The following is a 25,271-nucleotide window of genomic DNA, read 5'->3' as shown; positions in this document are numbered from 1 at the left end:
CTTATTCAGATGCAAAAGAATAAATAATAACAAACACTTGTGACTAAACATAATGTGTATATATTCTCCCCTGTTGTTATCTCAGTTCTGTAGCTCTTAAGTGTGGAGCTAGGGATTTGACCCCAGGAAAATTTACTCTTAATAGCTATATTCTATGTGCAGGTGTTCACCAAATTTATGTGTCCAGCCCTTGTATCGTTCCTAAACTTCCAACTCTAATAGCATTCAGCAGCCAACTTGACTTTTCCCTTTATGTAGCTGATAAGTATTTCAAGTATGTCAAAATGAGCTCCTGATGTTTTCCATTTCCCCCCACTTCACCCACCACTCCCCAGCCTGTTGCTCTTCTAGTCTTCTCTCTTATTAAATGGTAATACCATGTACCAGTTGTTCAGACCAAAACACAAGGAGTCATTCTTGATTCTCTTTTTTCCTTACCTGCAACATCTAAATTCTGCCTCCAAAATATAAAAATCATAAACCAGTGATTAGTAAATGTTTGTTGTTGTTGTTCAGTCACTAAGTTGAGACCAACTCTTTTGTGACCTCATGGACTGTAACCTGCCAAGCTCCTCTGTCCATGTGATTTCCCAGGCAAGAATACTGGAGTGGGTTGTCGTTTCCTTCTCCAAGGTATTTTCCTGACCCAGGGATCGAACCTGCATCTCCTGAATTGGCAGGAGGATTCTTTACCACAGGGAAGCTCAGTAAACCTTTATTGGGTTTATTATAAAATCTTTATCTCTTGTCTGTATTCTGACAACTGACATTTGTGTAACATTTTTACTTTCCTCCCTTTATTTGATTCTTACCATAACCATTAGAGGTATAACAGAACAGATAGTAGTACTGTCATATTTTCAAATTTCAAATAAAGAAATAGGGCATTAGTTCTGGTGGATAGTGAAGCTTTCAATAAAGGAGGCAAAAGCCACAAAATAATAGGCGGCCATTAAAAATTTGTTCCCTGCATATTTAAAAATTAAAAGCAGACCATCTAGACTATGCCTAGCCCTGTACTAACTGCCATGGACATTTTGTTTTTGTTTTGTTACGCTTCTTTTTTGAGATAAATGTAAATTCCTATTCTGCATTAACACACTTTTTATTATTTTTGAGAGTACAGATTACATAGTACCAATGAAACAATTAACCCCAGTGAAATACAAGAATAAAATGCTACATTGCAATACTTTATATCTGCAGTACCTCCCTTTAATCATTCAGATCTCACCTGCAATGTCATTTCTTTGAAGGTCCTTTCTTGAGTACTTTATCTAAAATATCACTGTATCAATAATGTCTAAATCAGGCCATTCTATTCTGTTTTATATTTTATGTTCTCCATTCCACTTTATTTATATCTGAAATTGTCTTATTTATTTTTTACATTTTTGGTTGTCTGTCTCCACTCACTAAAGGGGCACAATGATCACTTATGTCTATCCTGTGTACTAGTAGAACACCTCGAGGGGAGGGGTGGCTCACATATGCTAGGCAAACATATTATTGCTTGAGACAATAGAATCAAAATTAGTCCTAGCCTTGCTGTGTTCTAGCTATGTGATTTTAAAATAGTTACTCTGTGAGAGCTTCATTTTCTGTTTCTGTGAAATATTTATCTTAAAGGTTTAATTTGAACATACTCCCTGTACTCAGTTATTTACTAAGTATCATTAGGACAGTCTTTTTACAAATAAAAGAGAAATCAAGGTATTTTTATAATTGTCACAGTTTTGTTTTGCCACCAAAATAAGTTTGCTTTAAAAAAAAAAATACCTTAAGCAAGTTTAGAATCACATTGTTTTAATGGACTTCACTTCTGATAATTATTTAAGATCTAATGTATAATAAAATATTTATTAATAGTTGAATTTTAAAATTCTCAAAATTATGGCTCCATCTTTATAAAAATAATTAAACACAAAACATATCTGCATTATCTATATGTACAAATAAATGCATTCTAAAAGTTTGGAGAACAGTCACCAAACTAATAAGAGCAATTATCTCTATGGATAGTAGTGGCGTTAGGATGAGATGGAGATGTATGAATGAAAAATTGTGCTTTGGGGTACGGGTGTTATGTGTTTTTTATAGAGGAAATATCCTTGTATTACTTGTAAAATTAAGATTCTCTTACGTGTCTCCTTGTAGGCTATTCTACACTGAAGACAGCCCTGCATTTTTTAATTCATTCATTTATTATTGACCTACCTCCTCATTCATTAAGGCTATTGTGTATCAAGCATTTTGCTCAGCATTTAGGCTGAACTCTGAAAAATACAAACATGGTCCAGTCTCTCAAGAGTTAATATTCTAGCTTGGTTGAAGTTTTCCTAAGATCGAAACCTATTTAGCCAATTTCCAGACGTCTTCACCTGTCCCGAGGCAATTTGAGGTCAATAGGCAAACACAAACTCACTTTCCCCACAAAACCTGGGCTACTTCTATTTCTTCACCTCTTCATTATAATAAAAAGGAAACCTTGAGAATCATTTTCAGCTTTTCCTTCTCCCTCATCCTTTATATTAATAGCTAATGAGACACTAAGTCCTGTTGTGCTCATTTTAAAGTTTCTCTTAAATCAATCTCTTATTCTCTTTGTGGTCACTACATTAGAGGTTCTAATGATCTTTCATCGGTACTATCACTTCAGCTTTATCTGTTCCTTATCCCTCTGGATATCTACCTACTTGCACTCCAGCCTTCACACTACTGTCAAGAAATTTCTCTCTAACATAAATCTGATCATTCTGCTCTCTTTAAAATGGTTTGATTCAGTATTGCTAAAAGAAGAATTTTCAGTACAGGCATACCTCAGAGATATTGGAAGTTCAGTTCCAGACCACTGCATTAAAACAAATATCATAATAAAATGAGTCATGTGAATTTTCTGGTTTCCCAGTGCATTTAAAAGTTACATTTACACTATACTGTAGTCTATTAAGTGTATGATAGCATTGTCTTTTTATTTATTTTTTTTTTCTTGTTTTTTTTTTATTTCAGTCACTTACTCCCAGCATTGTCTTTTTAAAAAATGTACATACTTTAATGAAGAAATACTTTGCTAAAAAATGCTAACTATCACCTGAGCCTTTGCGATAGTAATGTCAGAGATCACAGATCACCATAACGAACATAATGGTGATGAAAAAGTTTGACATATTGAGAGAATTACTAAAATATGAAACAGACACTTGACGTGAGCAAATGCTGTTGGAAAAATGGCACCCATTGTGTTTCTATTCAGGGTTGCCACAAACCTGCAATTTGTTTAAAAAAAAAAACAAACAGTTATCTGTGAAACACAATAACAGTGAAAATGCAGTAAAACAAGGTATGCCTTTGTTCATAATATGACAATCAGGGTCTTTTGCAACTAAATCTCAGGCTGTCTTCTCAGCCTCATCTTCCACTACTTCTTACCTCAGCATTTACTTCAGCCACAGACTTGTTATTGGTTGTCAAACATGCTATGCCTTGTACACCGCTGTTCCTTTCCCTCTTAGGGAAATGCCCTATATTTCCCCCACAAAAGTTCTACCTTTTATAACATCCTTCTGCCTCTATAATGGCATATTGTAATTTTTTCCAAAGAACCAGATCAAATATCTACGCTTAAGGACTTAAGTGACCCCCACCCAGACGAAGTTAATGGCTTCCATTTTAGAGACTGTATTTTTCTTATTTTTAAAAGACTTAGCACATATCTTACATGTCTGGCACATAGTAAGGACTCAATATTTGTGAAATTAGTTGACTAGAGTTCTGCTCCAAAGCATAAAGGTATAAACTCTGGGATTCAAAAACAGTGGAATTTATTAAAATTCTTTGATTTAATTCTTGAAACAGATTTTATGCTGCATGTGTAGTTCTTGGGTTGCAGTATTTACATGAACACAAAATTGTTTATAGGTGAGTAAAATTTTGATATCTTCTAATTGCTTATTGATATGAAGTAGAATTAAAGATAATTAAGAATAGTTTGTGTTTAACCATCTTCATAATTTTCTCTTTCATATGGTAAGTGACCACTAAAAAAGTTAAAACCCAATTTTGAAAGACATAGTTAACATAACAATTATATGATGAACTTCTCTGTTACTGGTCCTCTGACCATTACCTAATTAGAATAGTCAAATTGTAAGCTGGCCTGCTGCTGCTAAGTCGCTTCAGTCGTGTCCAACTCTGTGCAACCCCATAGACAGCAGCCCACTAGGCTCCTCTGTCCCTGGGATTCTCCAGGCAAGAATACTGGAGTGGGTTGCCATTTCCTTCTCCAGTGCATGAAAGTGAAAAGTGAAAGTGAAGTCGCTTAGTTGTGCCCCACTCTTAGCGACCCCATGGACTGCAGCCTACCAGGCTCCTCCACCCATGTGATTTTCCAGGCAAGAGTACTGGAGTGGGGTGCCATTGCCTTCTCTGGTAAGCTGGCCTATGATAACACAATTTACCAACAATATTCATCCTGGTGAATATTTCTATTCAGTTGATCTACTATAGAAAATTTCTATAGACTACTACTACTGAAAATTTGTTCATGATAAGTGGCTTGTGCCATTTTGCTTCCTTCATTAAGCCTTGCTTAATGAAGTGTACTTGAGGACATAGCTGATTAGCTGATTTATGTACTGACACAAACTCCTTACCAAATTGTAGACCAGTTAGAAATACTTCATAGTCCAGGAGCTCGTCTGTGGCTAACACCTTGAACAGCATTGCTCTAGATCAGACAAATTGTAGGAAGGCCAGTCAGAATTAAAAGACTATAAACATGAGTTTATTCAACTTCTAACAATGTTTTCAAGGTAATGGTTTCCTCATGACCTTATTATACTCAAAGAATAAAATATTTTCAAGTTAATTTGTAATCATTTAGTATGACTTAATAACTCCCTCTTTATTTTGAATTATTCTCTTAGAATGTTAAACCTGCTTGCTCATACCCTATTTATGCTGTTCATTTGACAGTTCTTTCTTATGGATGGTATGTAGGGAATTCAAACAAGTCTGAGAGTTCCCTGGTGATCTAGTGGTTTGGATTCAGCGCTTTCACTACTGTAGACCAAATTCAGTCCCTCGTACAGTAACTGAGATCTTACATGCCACGTGGCATGGCCATTAACTTATTTATTTATTAAGCTTGAATAACATGAAAGTATAGGTATCATGAAAGATACATGAACTCTTTCTAAGCTTTAAAATATATATTTAAATAAATAAAACATTTCTCTTGGATACAGTCTTACTTTTCTACATAATGGGGGAATATTCAGAAATTATATTTTGTAAAGTAATAATCTTGCCCCAAAATGAAAATGAATATTTATAATATAGTATTTATAGTATATCTCAAACCATAATATGAAAAAACTCATTTTTTAGTAAAGAGAAAGTATAACTCATATTAAAATGATGTTTCTACTTTATTATCTACTGATTTTATTGATTTTTTTTCATTTTGCTTTTTTTTTATCCTGAACAGAGATTTGAAATTGGATAACTTATTACTAGATACAGAGGGCTTTGTGAAAATTGCTGACTTTGGTCTTTGCAAAGAAGGTAATTGGATATTTTAAAGTGCCTTTTCTAATAAATTACTATTGCTTTGTTCTTTGGAAGTTTTCCTGATTTGTCTATGGAAAGCAAAATGTATTTTTTAATTTATTAAAAATTAAACTTTATTCTTTATTGAGATATTACAGATTGCTCATATAACCTAATCTATAACAATTATTAAGAATTTATTCTGTGAACATGAATAAGATTAGGTTTTCAGAAATCACAGTATGGAAAATAAGACTTTCTTTGTATGGTTAATAATTTTGTCACTACTCTAAGAAAGCATTGGTTAATCACCAGATTTTTTGCTTTGCTGTGATTGTGCAGAGTAAATTTAAATTACATATGCCTAAAAACCTCTCCTGCCTCTTAAAACTTTCAACATTTTAAATAGGAAAAAATGCATATGTATTTTATGTATATATATGTGTGTGTGTGTACACAGAAGTAAATAAATACCTAAACTGGGACAATTTGAATCATATGTAGCATAAGAAAGTGTAAAAAGCATGGGCTTAGGCACCACCCTTGAAGCCTGACTCTGCCACTTATTTGCTCTGTGTCTTTGGACAAGTTACTTCTAACCTCATGGAGTCTGTTTTCTCAGCTATAAAATAAGTGTAATTCTTCTTGTTTAGGAGTATTATGACAGCTAGAGATAGTGCCACAGTTTGTGGCACTGTGCCTAATTCAGTAAATAGGCACATTTAATGCATTGTATTGTAGGAAACATGGTCTCCCTCTCTACCCTGGTACTTCTTGTTTCTTATTCAGCTTTCTTCCCACCATATGCTGTAGTGCTCGGCACATCTTGAGTATTCAGTGAGTATTTAATTAATAAGTAGTTGGATGAATGAATGAATGTCTTTTGTAAAGCTTTGTCCGTTATTTACCCACTGACCTCCTAATTATTGAATCCAGTGAGTTTTTTTCTTTTATTGGATCTCTCTGTATTGGACATGTACCAAACACTGTTGACTGAAATGGTTTTGTTCCTCGGAGTCTGGCCTTAGCCCATTGCTATTCTTAGGTAGTTTTTAGCTAGCCATTATATACTGCTGCTAAGTCGCTTCAGTCGTGTCCGACTCTGTGCAACCCCATGGACTACAGCCTACCAGGCTTCTCTGTCCATGGGATTCTCCAGGCAAGAACACTGGAGTGGGTTGCCATTTCCTTCTCCAGTGCATGAAAGTGAAAAGTGAAAGTGAAGTCGCTCAGTCGTGTCCGACTCTTAGCGACCCCATGGACTGCAGCCTACCAGGCTCCTCCATCCATGGGATTTTCCGGGCAACAGTACTGGAGTGGGGTGCCATTGCCTTCTCCTAACTAATGATTCCCAAATCTATCATTTCCTTTCCAAACATATATAGTCAGCTATCTACTAGACAGTTTTACTTGAACAGTCAAGTCAGTAGGTACCTGAATCACTATCCAAACAGAAATAGTTTCTTTTCCTCAGTCTCACTGGCAGTTGATGGTGCCATAATCCTGTCTCCCAATCCGAAAATGTGAAATTGTTCTGGACTGTCTCCTCTTCATTACTTTCCACATCCAGTTAATCACCAAATTGTATTAACATCTACCTCCTTAATGTTTGTTTTTTTTTTCAAACAATATTTAAGTTTTTCATCTCCCTTCTATTTCCAATCATCATCTTGTTTTAACAAGGCTACTTTAATAGCCTCTTAACTTTTCTGTCTCTATTCTTTTTCTTCCTCAAATCTCAACCTGCCATATAATTGCTAAAATACAAAAGAGGCCCGTATAAATTCAAAGCTGAACATGGTACGTCCCTACTAAAAACCTTCAGTGACAAAGACGTGATATATCTTGCCTCACCTGATCTGCCTGCCTCCTTCTCCAGCCAGATCTCTCGCAGCTTGCTTCTTAGTACCTTCTGTTGCAGCAAAACCAAACTGCTTACAGTGTTTGTCTCTCCACCACTATCACTTATCTCAACTCTATTTGCTTCTGCTCATCCTTTATGCTTCTCAAGTATCACCTGCACATATAAGCTACCTGAGACTCATCTCCTCCTATCCCAAGTACCAAGTCAGCTTTCTAAGATGATCTGATCATCATAAGATGAATGAGCTTTTAACACTTTAGAATACGTTCAGACATTTTCTTCAATAAGTAGAATTTTATTTGACTAATTTATTACTGTATTATGAGAAACATATTTGGGCTTCCCTTGTAGCCCAGTCGGTAAAGAATCTGCCTGCAACGCAGGAGACCTGAGTTCGATTCCTGGGTCAGGAAGATACCCTGGAGAAGGAAATGGCGCCCTACTCCAGTATTCTTGCCTGGAGAATCCCATGGACAGAAGAGCCTGGCAGGCTATAGTCCTTGGGGCCGCAAGAACCAGCCACAATTTAGTGACTAAATATGAAGAATGTATTTAGAAAACCAGTTAGCTAAAATGTTAATACTGTATCTGTATATAATATAATACACTTATTCAACTCTTGATTCAACTCTTGATTATCCAAGGGTTTGCTTTTGGTAGTTTTCAGACTATACTCAATGCTATTTTTATAATAAAGCAAGTAAGCATATTTTAAAAATTTAATTGACAGGGTAGAAATTAAAGTTTAGAATAAGTTTTTTTTTCTTTTGTAACTTCTTAGCAGCACTTATAAAGTAATGACAAGAAAGAAAAAATAAGTAGTAAAGTGAAACACGGAAATTTTATTTTTATCCATTAATTAAATAATAGAGTTGCAGTTTACTCCATATTAATTCATAGCATTTTCTTTAAAATCTTTTTCATGGGCTACCCTGGTGGTCCAGTGCTCAGGACTCTGAGCTCTCAGTACAGGGGATCTGGATTTGATTCTGGATCAGGGAACTAGAGCCCACATTCCACAGCTAAAAGATTCTATGTGCTGCAGCTACGATCTGGTGAAGTAAAAAATAAATAAATAAATATAAAAAAAGAATCTTTGATGTATTTTGAGTTTGATCACCATGCACAAATGTACACCTTTAATTTTGCTTCCTAGCGATATCTTCTGACTCTTAAACGCTAGATTTTTTCTTTGCTAACAAATACCTGAATTTTATCTTTTTCAGGAATGGGATATGGAGACAGAACAAGCACATTTTGTGGCACTCCTGAGTTTCTTGCCCCAGAAGTTTTAACAGAAACATCCTATACAAGGGCTGTAGATTGGTGGGGCCTTGGTGTCCTTATATATGAAATGCTCGTTGGTGAGGTAAGTAGTATAAGATAGATAAAAGGGAAAGATGATTGAGAGAACAAAGCATGGCATTTATAAAACCACTTAATATGTTTCCTGCATAAATAGAACTTAAGCTTTATAAATACTTACATGTATTAGTAATGCTCATGATCCTATGTCACCTTCACTGTCTTTTTTAGGTTGTTATGTTTGTGGAATGTATACCAGTGGTTTGAAAATAGTTTATCTGAGTGTTGCTATGGGCTTCCCAGGCGGCGCTAGTGGTAAAGAACCTGCCTGCTTGTGCAGGTAGACATAAGAAATCAGGTGCAATCCCTGGATCAGGAAGATCCCCTGGAGGAGGGCAAGGTAACCCACTCCAGTATTCTTGCCTGGGGAATCCCATGGACGAAGGAGCCTGGTGGGCTCCAGTCCCTGGGGTCACAGAGCGTAGGATGTGACTGAAGGGATCTAGCACACTTGCATGGTTATATTGTATGATTTTTAAACACAGTCATACATGACTGATCATTTCATAGGAAACAGAAAGCAGGAAGACTGATAAAAGGAATGTACTCTGTATCTATAAAGAAAAGTCAGCTATGCATTGGTCAGAAATAAATGTTACCTTCAGAAGCAATATAGCAGAATTGAAAAGATTAACATTTTTTTCCTACTATTTTCTTTATATTAATTTAAAATAAATTTCTGGGAATAACTTAGTTTTACACAGAAATTGTTACCACTTAGAAAACAGTGAATTATATCTAATTAATAAAATAGTAAGAAGAGATTAATCTATTTTGTTATAAATTGTTGAAAATGATTAATTAGGGTGGAATTAAGAAAGAGTAAATATTTTTTAGACAAGTAATTGAAAACTACCTAGATGGGCTTGATGGTCTTGAGATGAAAGAAAAATTTTCTTAGGGAATTGGTTCCTTGTTCTGCAGTTTTTCCAATGCCAGTGACCAACCTTCTAGGCATGACAGAACTAGTAGCTGAATGAATGAATGGCTAAATTGTTGAATGTCAGAAATTTCTAGTTTTGCTCTGTGATTGTCATTTAGTGGCACTTATCCCAAACAAGTAAAGAAATGATTTTAGTTCAACCACTGACAGTGCCCTTTGATATGTAAATTGGAATGGAAACTTGGAAAAGAAATAGTGAATTAAAATATATACTATGTGCTAGGTAGGCACGGTTCTATGTGCTTTATAAGTATTAGCTCACTTAATTTTTCACCAACCTTTAATGAGCTCAATAGTAGTCTTATGTTTATTTCCAGATGCATAATTAGAGACACAAAGAAGTTAGGAACTTTAAAGTTTTACAGCTCTCATATAGTGGAGCTTGGATTTTAACTTAATCTCTAAACCATTGTACTTTGCTGCCTCCAAGATAGGGGATCCACACAAATTTATTTCACCTCTGTTTAGAAAAGAGAAACGCATACAGTGCTTTAAGACAGAAAGATATATTTTACACCTTATTCACAGTTTTCTTTACTTTCTACAAGTGCCAGAAGTACCATAATAGTTGTTTCTATAAGCTCTGATATACTTAAACATTTTTTTAAGTAACATTTTTGTTGCTTTTTTTTTTTTTTAATTTAGTGTTCAATTATGTATGAGATTTGTTACCAAAAATTAGGTGTTTGCTTAAAATTTACTCTTTGGAGATGACATGCAAAAAATGAGAGTCTGTTATCAAATACTATAGAATTAAGAGCCAGCTAATTTTACTCCCCCTGATTCTAAAGTATCAGGGAGATTTGGCAGTGAATAGTGAGGACGTTCCTGTTTCATATTGTTTAAAGGAACTTCTCATTGGTTAAGCTCTTACTAGGAGATAAAAGACAGTGAATCTGGCTATTTCTTCACAATTGCCTTTTGCAATTTAATTTCTTTTTAGCACCTCCATAAAAGGAGAATTGGGAAAAGAAAATTAAAACTCACTGGTACATATATTTTGTAATTTTATAGCACTGGTGAAATCTTAGCATTACCTTTTCTTAAATTTATAAAAGTGAGGTTTGGCTAAAGTTTATATCTAATTCCTCTATTAAGACAAATGATTGAAAACTCACTGGATATATCATATTTTCAAATTTGTATGAGTTGTGAGGACTTGAATCAACCCTAGGAATAAGCTAACATCAGGTCCCCTTTCTCTGTGCCAAAGAAGAGTGAAGGTATCAGAGAAGTTTAAAATAACCTTAGATACTAGACTTAGATCCTTGACATCTGAACAGACTATTGAATTCTTTTAATATGTGCTTAAAATAGATTTGTTAACCTTCCATTGTTAGTACTGTTAGCTTAAAATCTATTTACAGAAAAAACTTTAACAGCTTAACAAGTATGTAAATATATTTTCACTATTCAAAGACTTGTGGAGTGAGTTTTCAAATACAAAATTTACTTATCACATAGGAGTCAAAATTGCTTCGTATTACCATATGAAATTCTCATTGAAAATCCTTGTGAAATAGGATTTTCCCCTGACTTATTGTATCAATCCCAGAAATTATATTGTCCCATATAACAGGTGTTCAGTGTATGTATTTTGAGTGAGTAAATGAACAAGCCTGATTTTGTACAACAAGCCTGAGTTTTATCAGGCCAAAACTGAAATTTTGATAACTGAAAAGTTTGAAATTTTCTTAGATACAAACAATAATATTAGCAGTTCAGCTTTAGTATGTTGGGTTCTGAAATGATTTTCATAGGTTCCTCAGGTCAGAGATCCCTCTCTTGATACCGCTTTCTGCTTGGCTCTTGTTCTTTAACAACCAACAGGAAGTAAGCAGCCAACTCTAAGGTGTCTAAAATTCTGAGGTAATAAGTCATATCTCATAGCCATATTTTCAGTGTAGTTGAGAGTTTATCCCTATGTACATCAAATTGTTATACTGAATGTTTATTTAACTACTTTTTTTATTACTCAGCATAATTACTGTCACTATGAGCAACCATCTTAACATTCTTCTGCTGAACTGCCTCAAGACCTGTTGTGTATAGAGCATTAAATATGCCTGAAAATAATGTGATTTTTGGCTCCTTTCAGTTTAATTTTGTTTACAGTTGCTTCTTAGTACAGTCAAATTGTCTCTAATTGTGTTTTGCCATTATTAATTTAATACTGACTGGAATTCAGAACACATTCATGTCTGATGTATCTCCACAAACTGTGCTTCCCCCTGTAGTAACACTTCACCTTTTGCATTTCCTTCTGTCTTTCCACAAGATTTCAATAAGTGTATATGGTGTGTCCTCTGGATTATAGATACCTATCTGTTGTGTATCTGTTGTAGCTTCTTGTAGTCCTTATTTGTTTTGGTGGAGGGTTCTTGTTTGATTTTGTTTTTCCTTTTCCTTTTTCTTAGTTTCCTCACTACATGGTTCTTTGTTGTATTTCAGAACTTTGAATAGATAAGATTTTACTATATTGAAACACATTTTGACTAACTCAGGGATATTTCTTCTAGTCTCCCTTCCCTGGTGATGATGAAGAGGAGGTCTTCGACAGTATTGTAAATGATGAAGTAAGGTATCCAAGGTTCTTATCTACAGAAGCCATTTCAATAATGAGAAGGGTAAGAATTTTGTTGTAATATATATATTTTATTTATAAAATAAATACGATACTCAAATACTTTGGCCACCTGATGCAAAGAACTAACTCATTGGAAAAGACCCTAATGATGGGAAAGATTGAAGGCAGGAGGAGAAGGGGACAACAGAGGATAAAAGGTTGGATGGCATCACCAACTCAATGGACATGAGTTTGAGCAAGTTCAGAGAGGTGGTAATAGACAGCGAAGCCTGGTGGTAATGGACAGGGAAGTCACGGGGTTTCAAAGAGTCAGACACGACTGAGCGACTGAACTGACTGATATTAAGAATATGTCCCAGTAGCATTTTAGAAATTGTTTTTCAGTCTTAGATGTTCATGGTTTAGACAAACACATACTAAAAAAAACTCTAAAAGGTTGCAAGTTACGAGAATCCTTCTCAGTGAATCTCTGGTTTTATACTTACTTTCTTCCTTTGTATTGTGTTAGTTATTAAGAAGAAATCCTGAGCGACGCCTTGGAGCTGGTGAAAAAGATGCAGAGGATGTGAAAAAACACCCATTTTTCCGAGTAAGTGTGAAAGTATACAAATTTTCTGAAACTCTAGCAGTTAGAAGTAGGAAACTAAACTGGTCATTTTATATTTTGTAATCCAGCTAATTGATTGGAGCGCTCTGATGGACAAAAAAGTTAAGCCACCATTTGTACCTACAATTAGAGGACGGGAAGATGTTAGTAATTTTGATGATGAATTTACCTCAGAAGCACCTATTCTGACTCCACCTCGAGAACCAAGGATACTTTCAGAAGAGGAGCAAGAAATGTTCAGAGATTTTGACTACATTGCTGATTGGTGTTAAGTTCCTACACACTGTGAAACCAAGCAGACTGACTCACAAGAAGACCTCTTAAAAATAGCAGCCCTTCATTTGCTCTCTGTGCCAACAAAAGCTGAGTTTTTTTAAACATATGAAGATGTGTTTAAAAGTACTATTCTAATACCTTCTTGAAAAGTGGCTTTTCAATGTATTTTAAACAAAATTCTGAACACTGGAAACAGTTTTAATGAGTTTAAGCTGAATGAACATCGGCCATGAAAGTCTATCACAAATGAATACTTTTGGATCAATAGTCTTATTTTTTAAAATCAGAGGGGAAAAAAAACACTCTTCTGCAGTCCCTAGCTTTGCCATATGCCTGCCTTAAATGGAAGGAAAGTTAATGAGTTAATTTTCCTTAGGTGTGTTTTACAAAAAGAGGAAAAGAGGGCTTAGGATGTTATTACTATTCACACGTAGTATGATTCTGTTTGAATAAGGCAAATGCTCTTATTTTTTTAAAGAAATTACTGTAGTATCCAAAAAAAATGTAGTAATAGTTTGTGCACATTTTGGGGCTTTTTTAAAATGAAATGAATTGATGTCTTGTATTATACATTTTCTATATTTATTAGAAAATTTTTATTGCCTTATCTTTACCAACCATGTTAACAGAGCCTCATAGCTTTCCAACTGAGCTACTTGCCAAACGATCTTATTAAATCAACCATGCTGAAACAAACAGGAACAACTAAACATCTGCATTTACTTAAAATTTTAAGAATGAGGACTTAATGATCATCCTGAACCAAGACACTGTTACCTGTATGCATTCCCAAAGTCTAGATGCCTAGTACATTCAGTCACACTTTCTTCCAGAATCAGTGAACTGATTGCTCCTTTTTTTGATATGCATTGTACATTTATCAACCTAGTTCATCTTGTTCTTGTGTCTACTGTAGAAGGGAACTATATCTTTGTTAAAACATATGGATTATCATTGTATACATGCTGTGAACATGTATATGTGCAAGTTGTAATGTATTCTATGTTGTAGGTTTATTATTTAATTTCACCACTTCATCACTTTTGTACAGTGGCCAAGCAGACACCTCAGACTCCAGCATTTACATTAAGTGCATTTGTACATTTTAGGCCACTGGATCCAGATTTTATATTGGCAGTTACTGAGGGCAGAAGCAATATATTATAACAGAATGTATAAATATTTTTGATAAAACAGTCTATATTTTATAAAAATTATTATAACACTAAAGCTGTACCTCAAAAGTCTCAAAAATAATTTGATCAAATACTTTGTACAAGGATCCATTTGTGGCTTTTTAATGCCCTTATAGGAAAGTCTTTTTGCAAGCCATGACTTTTCTACTTGCCTGGAGTTTTGGTTTTTTGTTTTGTTTTGTTTCAGTTATTTTCCCTCCTAGTCCATGACTTTATTGTTTTTCCTTAGTTCAATAATAACATCTTTGATTCCGTGCTTAGTGTGTTAGCGTTGTCATACCTCAGGAAGAGCAAGTTGTTAACTAACCAATAATGAGTTAACCATTTAATCACTATTGTCTTATGTCTTAAAAATGCTGAAGTTTAAATCCTATGAGAAAATGAAATCCTGTTGATTTATAGAGGTTTTTTGAGCTTAAAACATATATGAATATTCCACCTTGCCAGGGTATGTTGGCATGTTTTTGCTATACTCTGAGAACAGTTAAAATTGTTCAGAGATAATTTCTATTTCCTTATAAATTGATTATAAACCATGATCCCTTTGGGGAAAATCTTATAGGAAAAGGGAGCAATATGTTGTTTTAAAATTATTTTAAAATGCCAGTTCACTTCCTTGGTAAAGGACAATAGAGGATCTTAGCCAAACTGTCTGCTTTTAATGTAAACAGTGTTAATACAACATTAAAAAACACTAAATACTTTTGAGGTACAGTCTGCTCACCTTTTCTGGTTCTCAAATATGCATAGAAAGCAATGTCTAAAATAGGTTTTTAGCATTAAAAACTGACATAGCATTTTGTAACTACACAGTGTACAGAATTTTTTTTTTTTAATTAAAGTCAATCACTAAAAAAATTAGAGGGCAGGGTATATTCACACAATTAAGCTGAAGAAAGCACTAATTTTTTTCTGTAGTTTTAAAAATATATATATTTTAGTCAGATTTAAAATTTTTAAACTCTATAGAGTGTAAATATATTTTGTTATTACTGTATGTGTAAGTGACTGCTCAAGCACTTTGTAAGGAAATTAGGATATTTTAGAATGGTACACTATGCATTCAAATGAAATGTGCCTTTATGTCATTTTAAGAAAAAGTGTTTTGCAGTCATAAATTACCACAAATGCACAAATTAAAGTTTAAATAGATTGTAATTTGTAATTTTGTTTTTAAGTATTATTTCCTTTTGGAAACTTACTGTTGGTCAAAATATGTATTAGCTTTACTATATTCAATATCCTGAAGACAAGTTAGCTTTAGTTAATCTTCTTGCAGGTACTTTTAGTCCTGGGGAAGGGCAAAATCATTAAGAATCAAACCGAATTTTCTACTTCACTGGTAATACTGGGAACATTTTGCATTTTTTTCCTATAAGTTTAGTAGCATCTTTCATTCAGTGGTTACTTATGCAATGCCTTCCGTGTGCTAGACACTAAGTATAGAAAAGTACAAAAAAGAAAGCACCAAAGTCTTCATAAATGAAGAATGGTATACATTAATGCTAAAATGTATTATATGTACTTTTGTTTGAGATTAATTTATTTAATTTTAGGACATGACTTTTTGAAAATAGGTAAACGAAAACAGATTACTAGCCATTTTGTAGTCATCTTATTCAAAAATTATGAATGGAATATTTTAGAAATGTAAAAAAGATCCATGCTATCTCTGTGACACAAATTAAGGTCGTAGTGTAAATCACATTATATGTTGACTAAGTGAAAGCTGCATTATAGATTGAAGTCTAACAGAAGTTTTACAAGTGCTGCTAATCTTTCCAAAGCACTGAGGGGTGAGTATGAGAAACCCAAAAGAGCAAATGCCAACCCATGGATCGTATTTTTAATTCAGAATTCTTATTTACCTTCTAGCTATTTTTTGATATCTAGTGTTTCTCTGATATAAGCTTCATATGTATATACAAATATAACTGTGTATTTATAAACATATGTATATAAATATATACATATATAAATAGAGGTAAGTTTTTAAAGTATCTTCTAAGTGTCAAAAATCTTGCATGATTTCTACTTCTAGTATCATGACTAAGTAGAAGCTCTCAGACATCCAAAAGGACAATATTTTGAATCATGGCTAGTCTCATTAAAGATAAAAGTGGTCTCTGGCAATTCCTCACTCCACAGTAGTCAAACAAACTTTTGAGCATGAATCTGGACACACTAAGGCTTCAGCATCTAAGAGTTAGGGAGTATCCAAGCACAAGAGTGAGAATACTCAGAGATGGGGAGATTAGTCCAGAGAAGTTGGAAGTTGGAGAGGATAAGAGCCAGGATGGAGGGTAGCTGACTTTGGAAATGCAGGCACCCAGAAGAAATAGAGTTGCCAAGGATGGATTTCTGTAGCACCGCTGTTATGGGGATAACAAACTTTGGAATTGCAATAGAACTTACATTCTGTGCTAAAATTCTCTAGAGGAGCTCAAGTTCTATTTTACATATCACTGTCTGTCTACTAGTAGAATCAAATATTTTCTGAATGAAAACTTCTCTGGAATGGAAATATATAGGATTTTCACAAATCAAAATCAAGCAGTACACTATCACAGATCACCAAATAGATGAGTGACAGGAAGTTATCTTTAGTGAAACCAGTAAAAAAAGCAAATATAGACATCCCCTTCAAAAGACTGCAAACATTAGGACCCTTAGATGCAGAATATAACTATATAAAAATGTTTATATGTCTAAAATTTATCAGCATAAATATGTAAAATGATATTTGAAAGAAATTAACATTTTGAAAAAAATTTTTTTTAATATATATAATTGACCAAGTTTGAAACTCAGTGGAAGCATTACAGCAGATGAGACAGGTGAAAAAAGAACTTAGTAAGTCAAATAAAGCAATGAGAAAATGAAAAATCTGAAAGGAGGTTTAAGAGGTGTGGAAGATGGGAGGGAGACTCAATCAGAAGAAATGGAAGAGAGGCAGTATGTACAGAGATAATGGCTGCAAATTTCCCAGAGATGAAAAATATTTAAGAAGTACCATATTCTCCATGCAGAAACATAAATTTATGCATGGAATCATTGTTGTGAAGCTGCAAACCACAAAGGCAACATCTTGAAAATACGCAGGGGGAAAGGACTAATAGTTTAAGGCTTCCCTGATGACTCAGACAGTAAAGAATCTCCCTGCCATAACAGGAGACCTGGGTTCCATTCCTGGGTCAGGAAGATCCTTGGAGAAGGAAATGGCTACCCACTCCAGTATTCTTGCCTGGACAATTCCATCATTGTAGTGAAACTGCAGACCGCAAAGACAACATTTTGAAAATACCAGGGAGAAAGGACTAATAATTATCTATGAAAGAAAGACAAACAGTTAACTTTTCAATAGCAGCAATAGAAGCAATGGAATATTTTCAGAGCATTGAAAAATGAAATGTCAACCTGGAATTGTGTAGAAAGTAAAATTATATTTTTTAAAAATCAGAGCAATTTAAAATATTTTTTAAAAGAGTTTGGATCAAGAGTCGTACTCAAAAGGAAGTGCTTCAAGAAGAAAGAAAATGATCCCAAAATGATGATCTAAGATACAAAAAAAAGGCTTGTAAGCAAATAAAATGGTAAACAAGGAAATCTAAATAAACCAAGTCCACACACAGAAGCCTTTTTTCCCCTAGGTTAAGTCAGCAGAAACCTGGATAGAAATGTAAGAAAGTGGAGAGAAGAGCAGAGCTAAAGTATTCTATTGTGTTGTTGGGGTGTCAAGGTATTGATTAACTTTAGTTAAATGTATAATCATAAAATGTCAAGATATTCACTGAATATAGTGTATATAAATTTCAAATCAAAGATAAGATGGTAGAAGTCTAAATGTATAGCAGTGTAAATAGAGAAAGCTGGTTAAAGGCTTTAGTTAAAAGCAAAGTAAAAAAGGAAATTGGCTTTCTAATGTTTACAAAAAGATCAATCTAAAATATACATACATAGAGAAGTTGGATGTAAAAGTAGGAGGAAATGTATATGATGCAAAAACCAGTCAAAGTGAAGGTGTGCTAGCTTTACTTAATATCGAACAAAACTGATTTTCGATGCATCTTGAAAAAAAGACATTTTTGTTACCAAGAGTGGAGTGTTTCTACACAATGATAAAAGATTAAATTCACCAAAAAGGTACAGTAATTCAAAGCACATATGTATCTAATAAAGTAGTCCCTAAATACAAACTTTAAGAGCAACTTAAAAATAACAAATATTCATTAGGGTGGAAGAGTTCAACTCACATTCTTGGACAACAGACTTTTTAATTAGCAAAGATATAAAATGTTGAAGAAAACAATAAGCTTGGTCCAGTGGGCATACATAGATTTCTGCATCCAACAATTAAGAGAATCTACATTCTTTTCAAATACATTTACAAAATGGAGCATTTACAAAAATTGCAGAAAATTATAAAATTATACCAATTTATTTTCTAACTAGTTAGAATAAAAAGATTATATATGAATTTTATCTCATAAATATTGATATAAAAATACTAAAAAATATTAGCAAATCAGATTCAGTGATATATATAAAACACACTATTCCATTAGCAAATTAAGGATGACTTAGTTTAGAAAATCTGTAATTGTCATTTACCATAGTAACAGGTTATAGAAGAAAAGGTAATAGATTTAGAAACAGCTGATCACATTCAAGCTTTAATAGGGCATGGCAGAGTTGGTTAAACTGATAAGTGATATATATAGTAAAACAAAAAACACAAGTAACAAAACTCAATGGCATCATCCCATATGAGGAAACATTCTCTTTAAAACTGGGGAATAGGGCTAGGATGCCTGTTATTACTACTTTTCAACATTGAACTCTGCTACTCTCAATCATATAAGCATTCAAAGGAGGATGTAAAATGGTTGTTATGATTATCAACCTAGAAAACTCAAAGACTACAATTAGCTAACAATCATAGTTGATCTAAGATTCTGGTTATAAGATGAAGATACAAAAAGCCGGTGACATGTCTTTGGATCATTATCAAGTAATTAGAATACAAAATATTTTTAGAAAACAACCTTTCAATAGCAATGAAATTTAAGTTACCTAAAAATAAATTTAACAAAAGATGTGCAAAATCAGTTGTTTCTGTTTTTTTTTAATTCTTTACAGGGAGACATTAAAGAAGACCTAAGTAAATGTAGAAATATCCCATCTTATCATGTGCTACCAAGTTTTCCTCAAATTGCTCTGTAGGTTTAATGCAACTCCAGTCAGAGTTTCAACATCTTTTTTTGGTAGAACTTTACAAGTTCATTCTAAAATTTATATGGGGCTTACCTGGTAGCTCAGCTCTTAAAAGAATCCACCTGCAATGCAGGAGATCCCGGTTCGATTCCTGGGTTGGGAAGATCCCCTGGAGAAGGGAACGGCTACCCACTCCAATATTCTGGCCTGGAGAATTCCATGAACTGTATAGTCCATGGAAAGTTTATATAGAACAAAAAGTCAATAATAGTAAAGAATAGTTTTAAAAATTTCTGAAGAACAAAGAGGAGGAGAAGGAATTTACCCTACCACAGATGAAGAATTTAAAAAGTGTAGCAATTATTTGTAGAATTGGTACATATTGCAAATTAAACAATAAGGCCAAGGAGCAGACCCACACACATATATATATATAACTTGATATACAAAAGAAGCAACCTGGGGACTTCCCTGGTGGCACAGTAGATACGAATCCGCCTGCCAGTGCAGGGGACACAGGTTCAATCCCTGGTCTAGGAAGATCCCAGAGACAACCGAGCCCATGCACTGCAACAAGAGAAGCCTCCACAGTGAGAAAGCTGCACACCACAACTAAAGAGTACCCCTGCGCACCACACCCAGAGGAAGCCCACACAGCAATGAAGATAAAGTCAATAAAAAGTTCTAAAAAGAGCAATATGACAATTTAGTGGAGAAAAATAATGTTCCATAGAGCCAGGAAAATTGCTTACCCATATGGAAAGGGAAAAAGAAACTGAATTTCTGTGTCACACCATCCTAAAATTTCAAATGAATTTTAAAAAATGTCGAAAATAAGACATCAATCAGTGAAAATACTATATACATAGGATAAGAAAGCACTAAAATGTAAGAAAAATTCATAATTCAACCATAGTAAAATTCAAAAGTTCTCTTTATGAGAAGACATCATAAAGTAAAAAGGCAAGTCACAAACTGGAAGATTATTTCCATCATGTAACAGAATGATAGCTAATATACATTAAAAGTTCCTGAAATTCAATAAGGAAGACAGTGACAAAGTTCAAAAGATACGAACAGATATTTCACATGAACAGTATATGTGTCCAGTCTCAACTGTTCTTAGAAACTACAAAATCAAGACCATACTGAGATAAAATTGTGTGCTGTGCTCAGTTGCTCAGTCGTGTCCAACTTTTGTGACCCTGTGGACTGTAGCCCACCAGACTCCTCTGGCCATGGGATTATGCAAGCAAGAATACTGGAGGTGCCATTTCCTCCTCCAGAAGATCTTCCCAACTCAGGAGTTGAACCCACATCTCCTGTGGTTCCTGTATTGGCAGGCAGATTCTTTACCACTGAGCAATTGCACACATTCAATTGACAAAAATTTTACATTCAGCTCATATCAAGTGGTAGAGATGGAGTCGAACAAAGATCTTGTGTAAATTGTTGTGAGGAGTATAAAGAAATAGCCACTCTGGGAACACAATTTGGTGTTATCTTGTAAAGTTGAACATTTACATACTTTGGTTCCCAGCAGTTCCACTTGGGTACTATACTATAGCCTTCCCAGGTGGTGCAAGTGGTAAAGAATCCGCCTGTCAATGCAGGAGATGCAAGAGACATGGGTTCAATCCCTGTGTTTGGAAGATGCCCTAGAGGAGGAAATGGCTACCCACTCTGGTATTCTTTCCTGGAGAAAGTGCATTGACAGAGGAGCCTGGTTGGCTACAGTCAGTGGGATGGAAAGAGTTGGACATGACTGAGCATACAGTGCACTGTATCCTAAAGAAACTCTTTCTACATACACACAATACTGTTCCTGGCACTATTTGTAAGCAAAATTGGAAACACCCCAAATAGTTATCAATGGAAGAAAATGGTTTAATAAAATATAATTAAACCGTGAAATATTACAGAGCAATGATGATCAACTGCCCCTATAGTGAACGGTACAAAACAGCAAAATATGTGAAAGAAGCTAATAAAGACTATGTACAGTGTCATAGAAGTTTTTGAAAGTTAAAAATTAAGCCAAACCAAACATAAATGTGATAAATTGCTTTTCTTTTCTTTTTTAAGCAAGTAATTGTTGAAAAATAAAGATAGGATTATCTGATGAAATGAAAGAATATGATAGGGGTGGAATACACATGATGATGCAAAGAGCTGACTCACTGGAAAAGACCCTGATGCTGGGAAAGATTGAAGACAAAAGGAAAAGAGGGAAGCAGAGAATGGGAGAGTTGGATAGCATCACTGACTCAGTTCAGTTCAGTCACTCAGTTGTGTCTGACTCTGCGACCCCATGGACTGCTGCACACCAGGCTTCCCTGTCCATCACCAACTCCCGGAGCTTGCTCAACTCTTGTCCATCAAATTGGTAATGCCATCCAACCATCTCATACTCTGCCGATATTTGAGCAAACTCCGGGAGATAGTGAAGGACAGGGACGCCTGGCCTGCTGCAGTCCATGGGGTTGCAGAGAGTCAGACATCACTTAGCAACCGAACAACAATAATACTGATAGGTAGAAGTTTAGATCTTCCGTTTGGATGGTGATTTAATTAGTTCAGTAATATTAATAAATTATATACTCCTCACCATCTTGAATCCTCACTTTTCTCCTCTTCTACCTTATATTGCCATCTCCATCATACTGTTTAATGTATATCCTCAGCCCCCTGCTCCTCTCTTGCTTCTTAACCCTGTTAAACCCATCCAAAGCTGTATTAAATCTGTTTCTGCATCTAAACAACCATGCTAGCTTGTCTCACTACCATGAAGTGAGCCAGTATGAAATTTCCTTAGTCTGGTGGTTCTCAAACTTTAAAGTGTATTAGGATCTCAGAATCATTAGATCAACTTGTACATGAGGCTTATCAATCAGATAGTTTTGGTTTTTTTTTGATATTGGTTTGTATGAGTTCTTTGTATATTTTGGATACTAACTCCTTCTCTGATACATGGTTTGCAAACACTTTCTCCCATTCCATAGGTTGCCTTTTCATTTCGTTAATTTTCTCTTGCTGTGCAGTAGCTGTTTAGTTAATGTAGTCCCACTTACTTATTTAGCTTTTGTAGCTTATGCTTTTGGTATCATATCTAAAAAGTCATTGCTCAGACCAGTGTCAGGAAACTTTTCCTATGTATTTTTGAAGTCTTATGGTATTAGATCTTAGGTTTACATCTTTAATCCATTTTGAATTAATTTTTGTGAATGGTGTCAGAGATCCAGTTTCATTTTTTTGCACATGGTTGTCCAGTTTTCCTAGCACCCTTTATTGAAGGGGCTATCTTTTCCCCATTGAGTGTTCTTGGATCTCTTGTCAAATATTAATTGATTATAAATGTGGCGGGGGACATATTTCTGGACTCTGTACTGTGCTATGTCCACTTTTATGCAAGTACTGTGCTGTTTTAATTAGCTATGTATTTTAGTTTAAAATGAGCAAGTGTGAATGAATGCCTTTGGTTTTGTTCTTTCTCAAGATCACTTTGGTCATTCGAGTTTCCTTTTGTGGCTCCAAACAAATTTTTAGGATTATTTTTTTCTATTTCTGTGGAAAATATCATTGGAATTGTGACGGAGACTGCAGTGAATCTATAGATAACTTTGAATAATACAGATGTTGTGTATAGAAACACAACTGATTTTTATATGTTGATTTTACATCCTGTAACTTTACTGAATTTGTTGATTAATTCTAATTTTTTTGGTTTCAGTCTGTAGGATTTTCTTTATATAATATCATGTAATCTGCAAATAACAACAATTTTACTCCCTTCTTTCCAATTTGGATGCCTTTTCATTTCTTGCTCAACATTTTTCTCACTCCAGTTTTGATCGCTTGCTGACTTTGCTGTAGCTTTATTTGCTTATACGTTGGAGCCAGAAATACTGTCTTTATGTCAAAGTGATCAGTTTGTCCTCCAGCATCAAAACACATTGCCGTTATTAAGATGAGCATTAGTTTAAGTGATGGGCTTGCATCTAGGAACTATGTTGTATACCCCACCGAACAAACACCTGTGAAAGGCATGTGAAATTGAGACCAGCTGAGAGACAGTTCACCTGCCTCCCTTATCATGTTCACTCTGAAAAATAGATTGATTAAGATATGGAGTAAAACAGGAGACAAACTGGTAGCAAAATTTACTTTTCTTTCTCTCTTGTATGGGTGTACATGCCAAGTAGGTATTTGTATAAATGAAATATGTGCTTGATGTTGCTAAGGATATATAATTATGTAATTTGTAAAACACCCCTCCTCTCTTCAAATAATCAGCACTGTGTATCTCCTAGGCATGAACATAAACAGAAAGAAATCTAAGAGATCAAGATCACCATCTTGGCACTGGGCTTTCCAGGGCAGTTTAAGTGTTCCCATTTTCACTGACATTTTAGATCTTGCCTTTTAACCCCACCCACTTTCTATTCAGTTCTATTTTATTCACTTGCTTGTCATCCTAATCAGATCTCTGACCTGAAACCATTGCCTGCTTGTGACCTTAGTATTACCACTTTTCCCTGTTTTTAGAAGCACAACAGTAATATTTAAAAATTTCAGTATTCTACCATATATGATCGCATTTAATCCCCAAGGCTATCCCTGTGAAGGTGGCCGAGTGAAGTAAGTTGCCCCAGCTCACACAGCTGCTAAGTGGCAGAGCCAGAACCTTGAGCCCTTCTTTGCCCAGTGTTTTTTGTTTTTTTTTTTCTTGTTATGCTACAAACCTTTTAAGTTGGTTTTAAATTAGGCCAGTAGATAGTCAACTCCCCCTGAAAGTAAGATGAAGACAGAATAAAATTAAAACTCCGCTTTACTTTCCCCCAGGAATACTAACTACATCAGTGGTATTACATACTTCTTATTGTATTACATCAGGAGAAATGTAATATCACATTTTTCCACTAAGTTTGATCACTTGTTTAAGTTGATGACCATGAGAGCTCTGTTTGTGAATACATATTTTTCCTTTATAACTAACAGACAATCTGAGACAATACATTTTTTTTCCAAACAACCTTCCTCCCAATACTTACCTGAATAACTTACTACATTGGGAGTTGCAGAATAATTTTCCAATGCTAGTATTTCATCTACAGGTGATAACTGCCATTCCTGTTAAGTTTTCCCTTTATCCTCCTAACCTCACTTAAAAAATAAAATTGAGTATTGTGTGGGTTTTTTAAAAATCATTGTATTATAATCCATTGCTATTACTATTTTTTTTCTTGGATGCTTCAGTTGTCCCCAGACTTGAACCCATTGGTGTTTGAGTACCTCCTTGCTTGCTTGTGCTATGAGATGTTCTTGTCCCACTATATGCAATCCCTGCAAAAGCTGGAATTAGCCCTTTTTATGAGAAAGAATATTTAGAAACTTAAAATCTGCTGTTGTGAAGTCATGATTTCTAAATCCTTTCAGTTGATATAGAAATAAACCTTTTTCAAAATTATGAGTTTATGCTGATTTAAATGGAACATTGCAGGATTCTTTATCAACTTTTCTTCATTTCATATTTTTATGTCTGTTCTGCCATTATAGACCCTCATTTTTAAGAGTCTGTATTTGTGATTCAGTTTCATACTAGAAAGCATTTTTCACTTGTTTTAGAAAAACTTGTTCAGTTTACCAAAGTGATCACTATATTTGAAAAG

At 34.5% G+C, this 25,271-nt stretch overlaps 1 protein-coding gene across 3 annotated transcripts in view; it reads left to right on the top strand.

Moving 5' to 3' along the window:
* PKN2 (protein kinase N2) overlaps positions 1-25,069 on the top strand; it is a 145,739-nt gene extending 120,670 nt beyond the window's left edge. For 2 of the 3 annotated variants that reach the window (XM_010803303.4, XM_024988972.2), the window contains 6 exons: positions 3,856-3,918; positions 5,489-5,565; positions 8,641-8,783; positions 12,242-12,349; positions 12,818-12,898; positions 12,985-25,069. In XM_010803303.4, coding sequence (XP_010801605.1) covers positions 3,856-3,918; positions 5,489-5,565; positions 8,641-8,783; positions 12,242-12,349; positions 12,818-12,898; positions 12,985-13,188 — 676 coding nt within the window. In that variant the 3' untranslated portion in view covers positions 13,189-25,069. The remainder of the gene's footprint in view (positions 1-3,855; positions 3,919-5,488; positions 5,566-8,640; positions 8,784-12,241; positions 12,350-12,817; positions 12,899-12,984) is intronic. The other variant, NM_001193242.1, reaches the window with a different exon arrangement.
* The last annotated feature ends 202 nt before the right edge of the window (positions 25,070-25,271 follow it).

The sequence above is a fragment of the Bos taurus genome, chromosome 3, assembly GCF_002263795.3.
Source record: "Bos taurus isolate L1 Dominette 01449 registration number 42190680 breed Hereford chromosome 3, ARS-UCD2.0, whole genome shotgun sequence".
Lineage (NCBI taxonomy): Eukaryota > Metazoa > Chordata > Mammalia > Artiodactyla > Bovidae > Bos > Bos taurus.
This window is presented reverse-complemented; position numbering and strand designations above follow the sequence as displayed.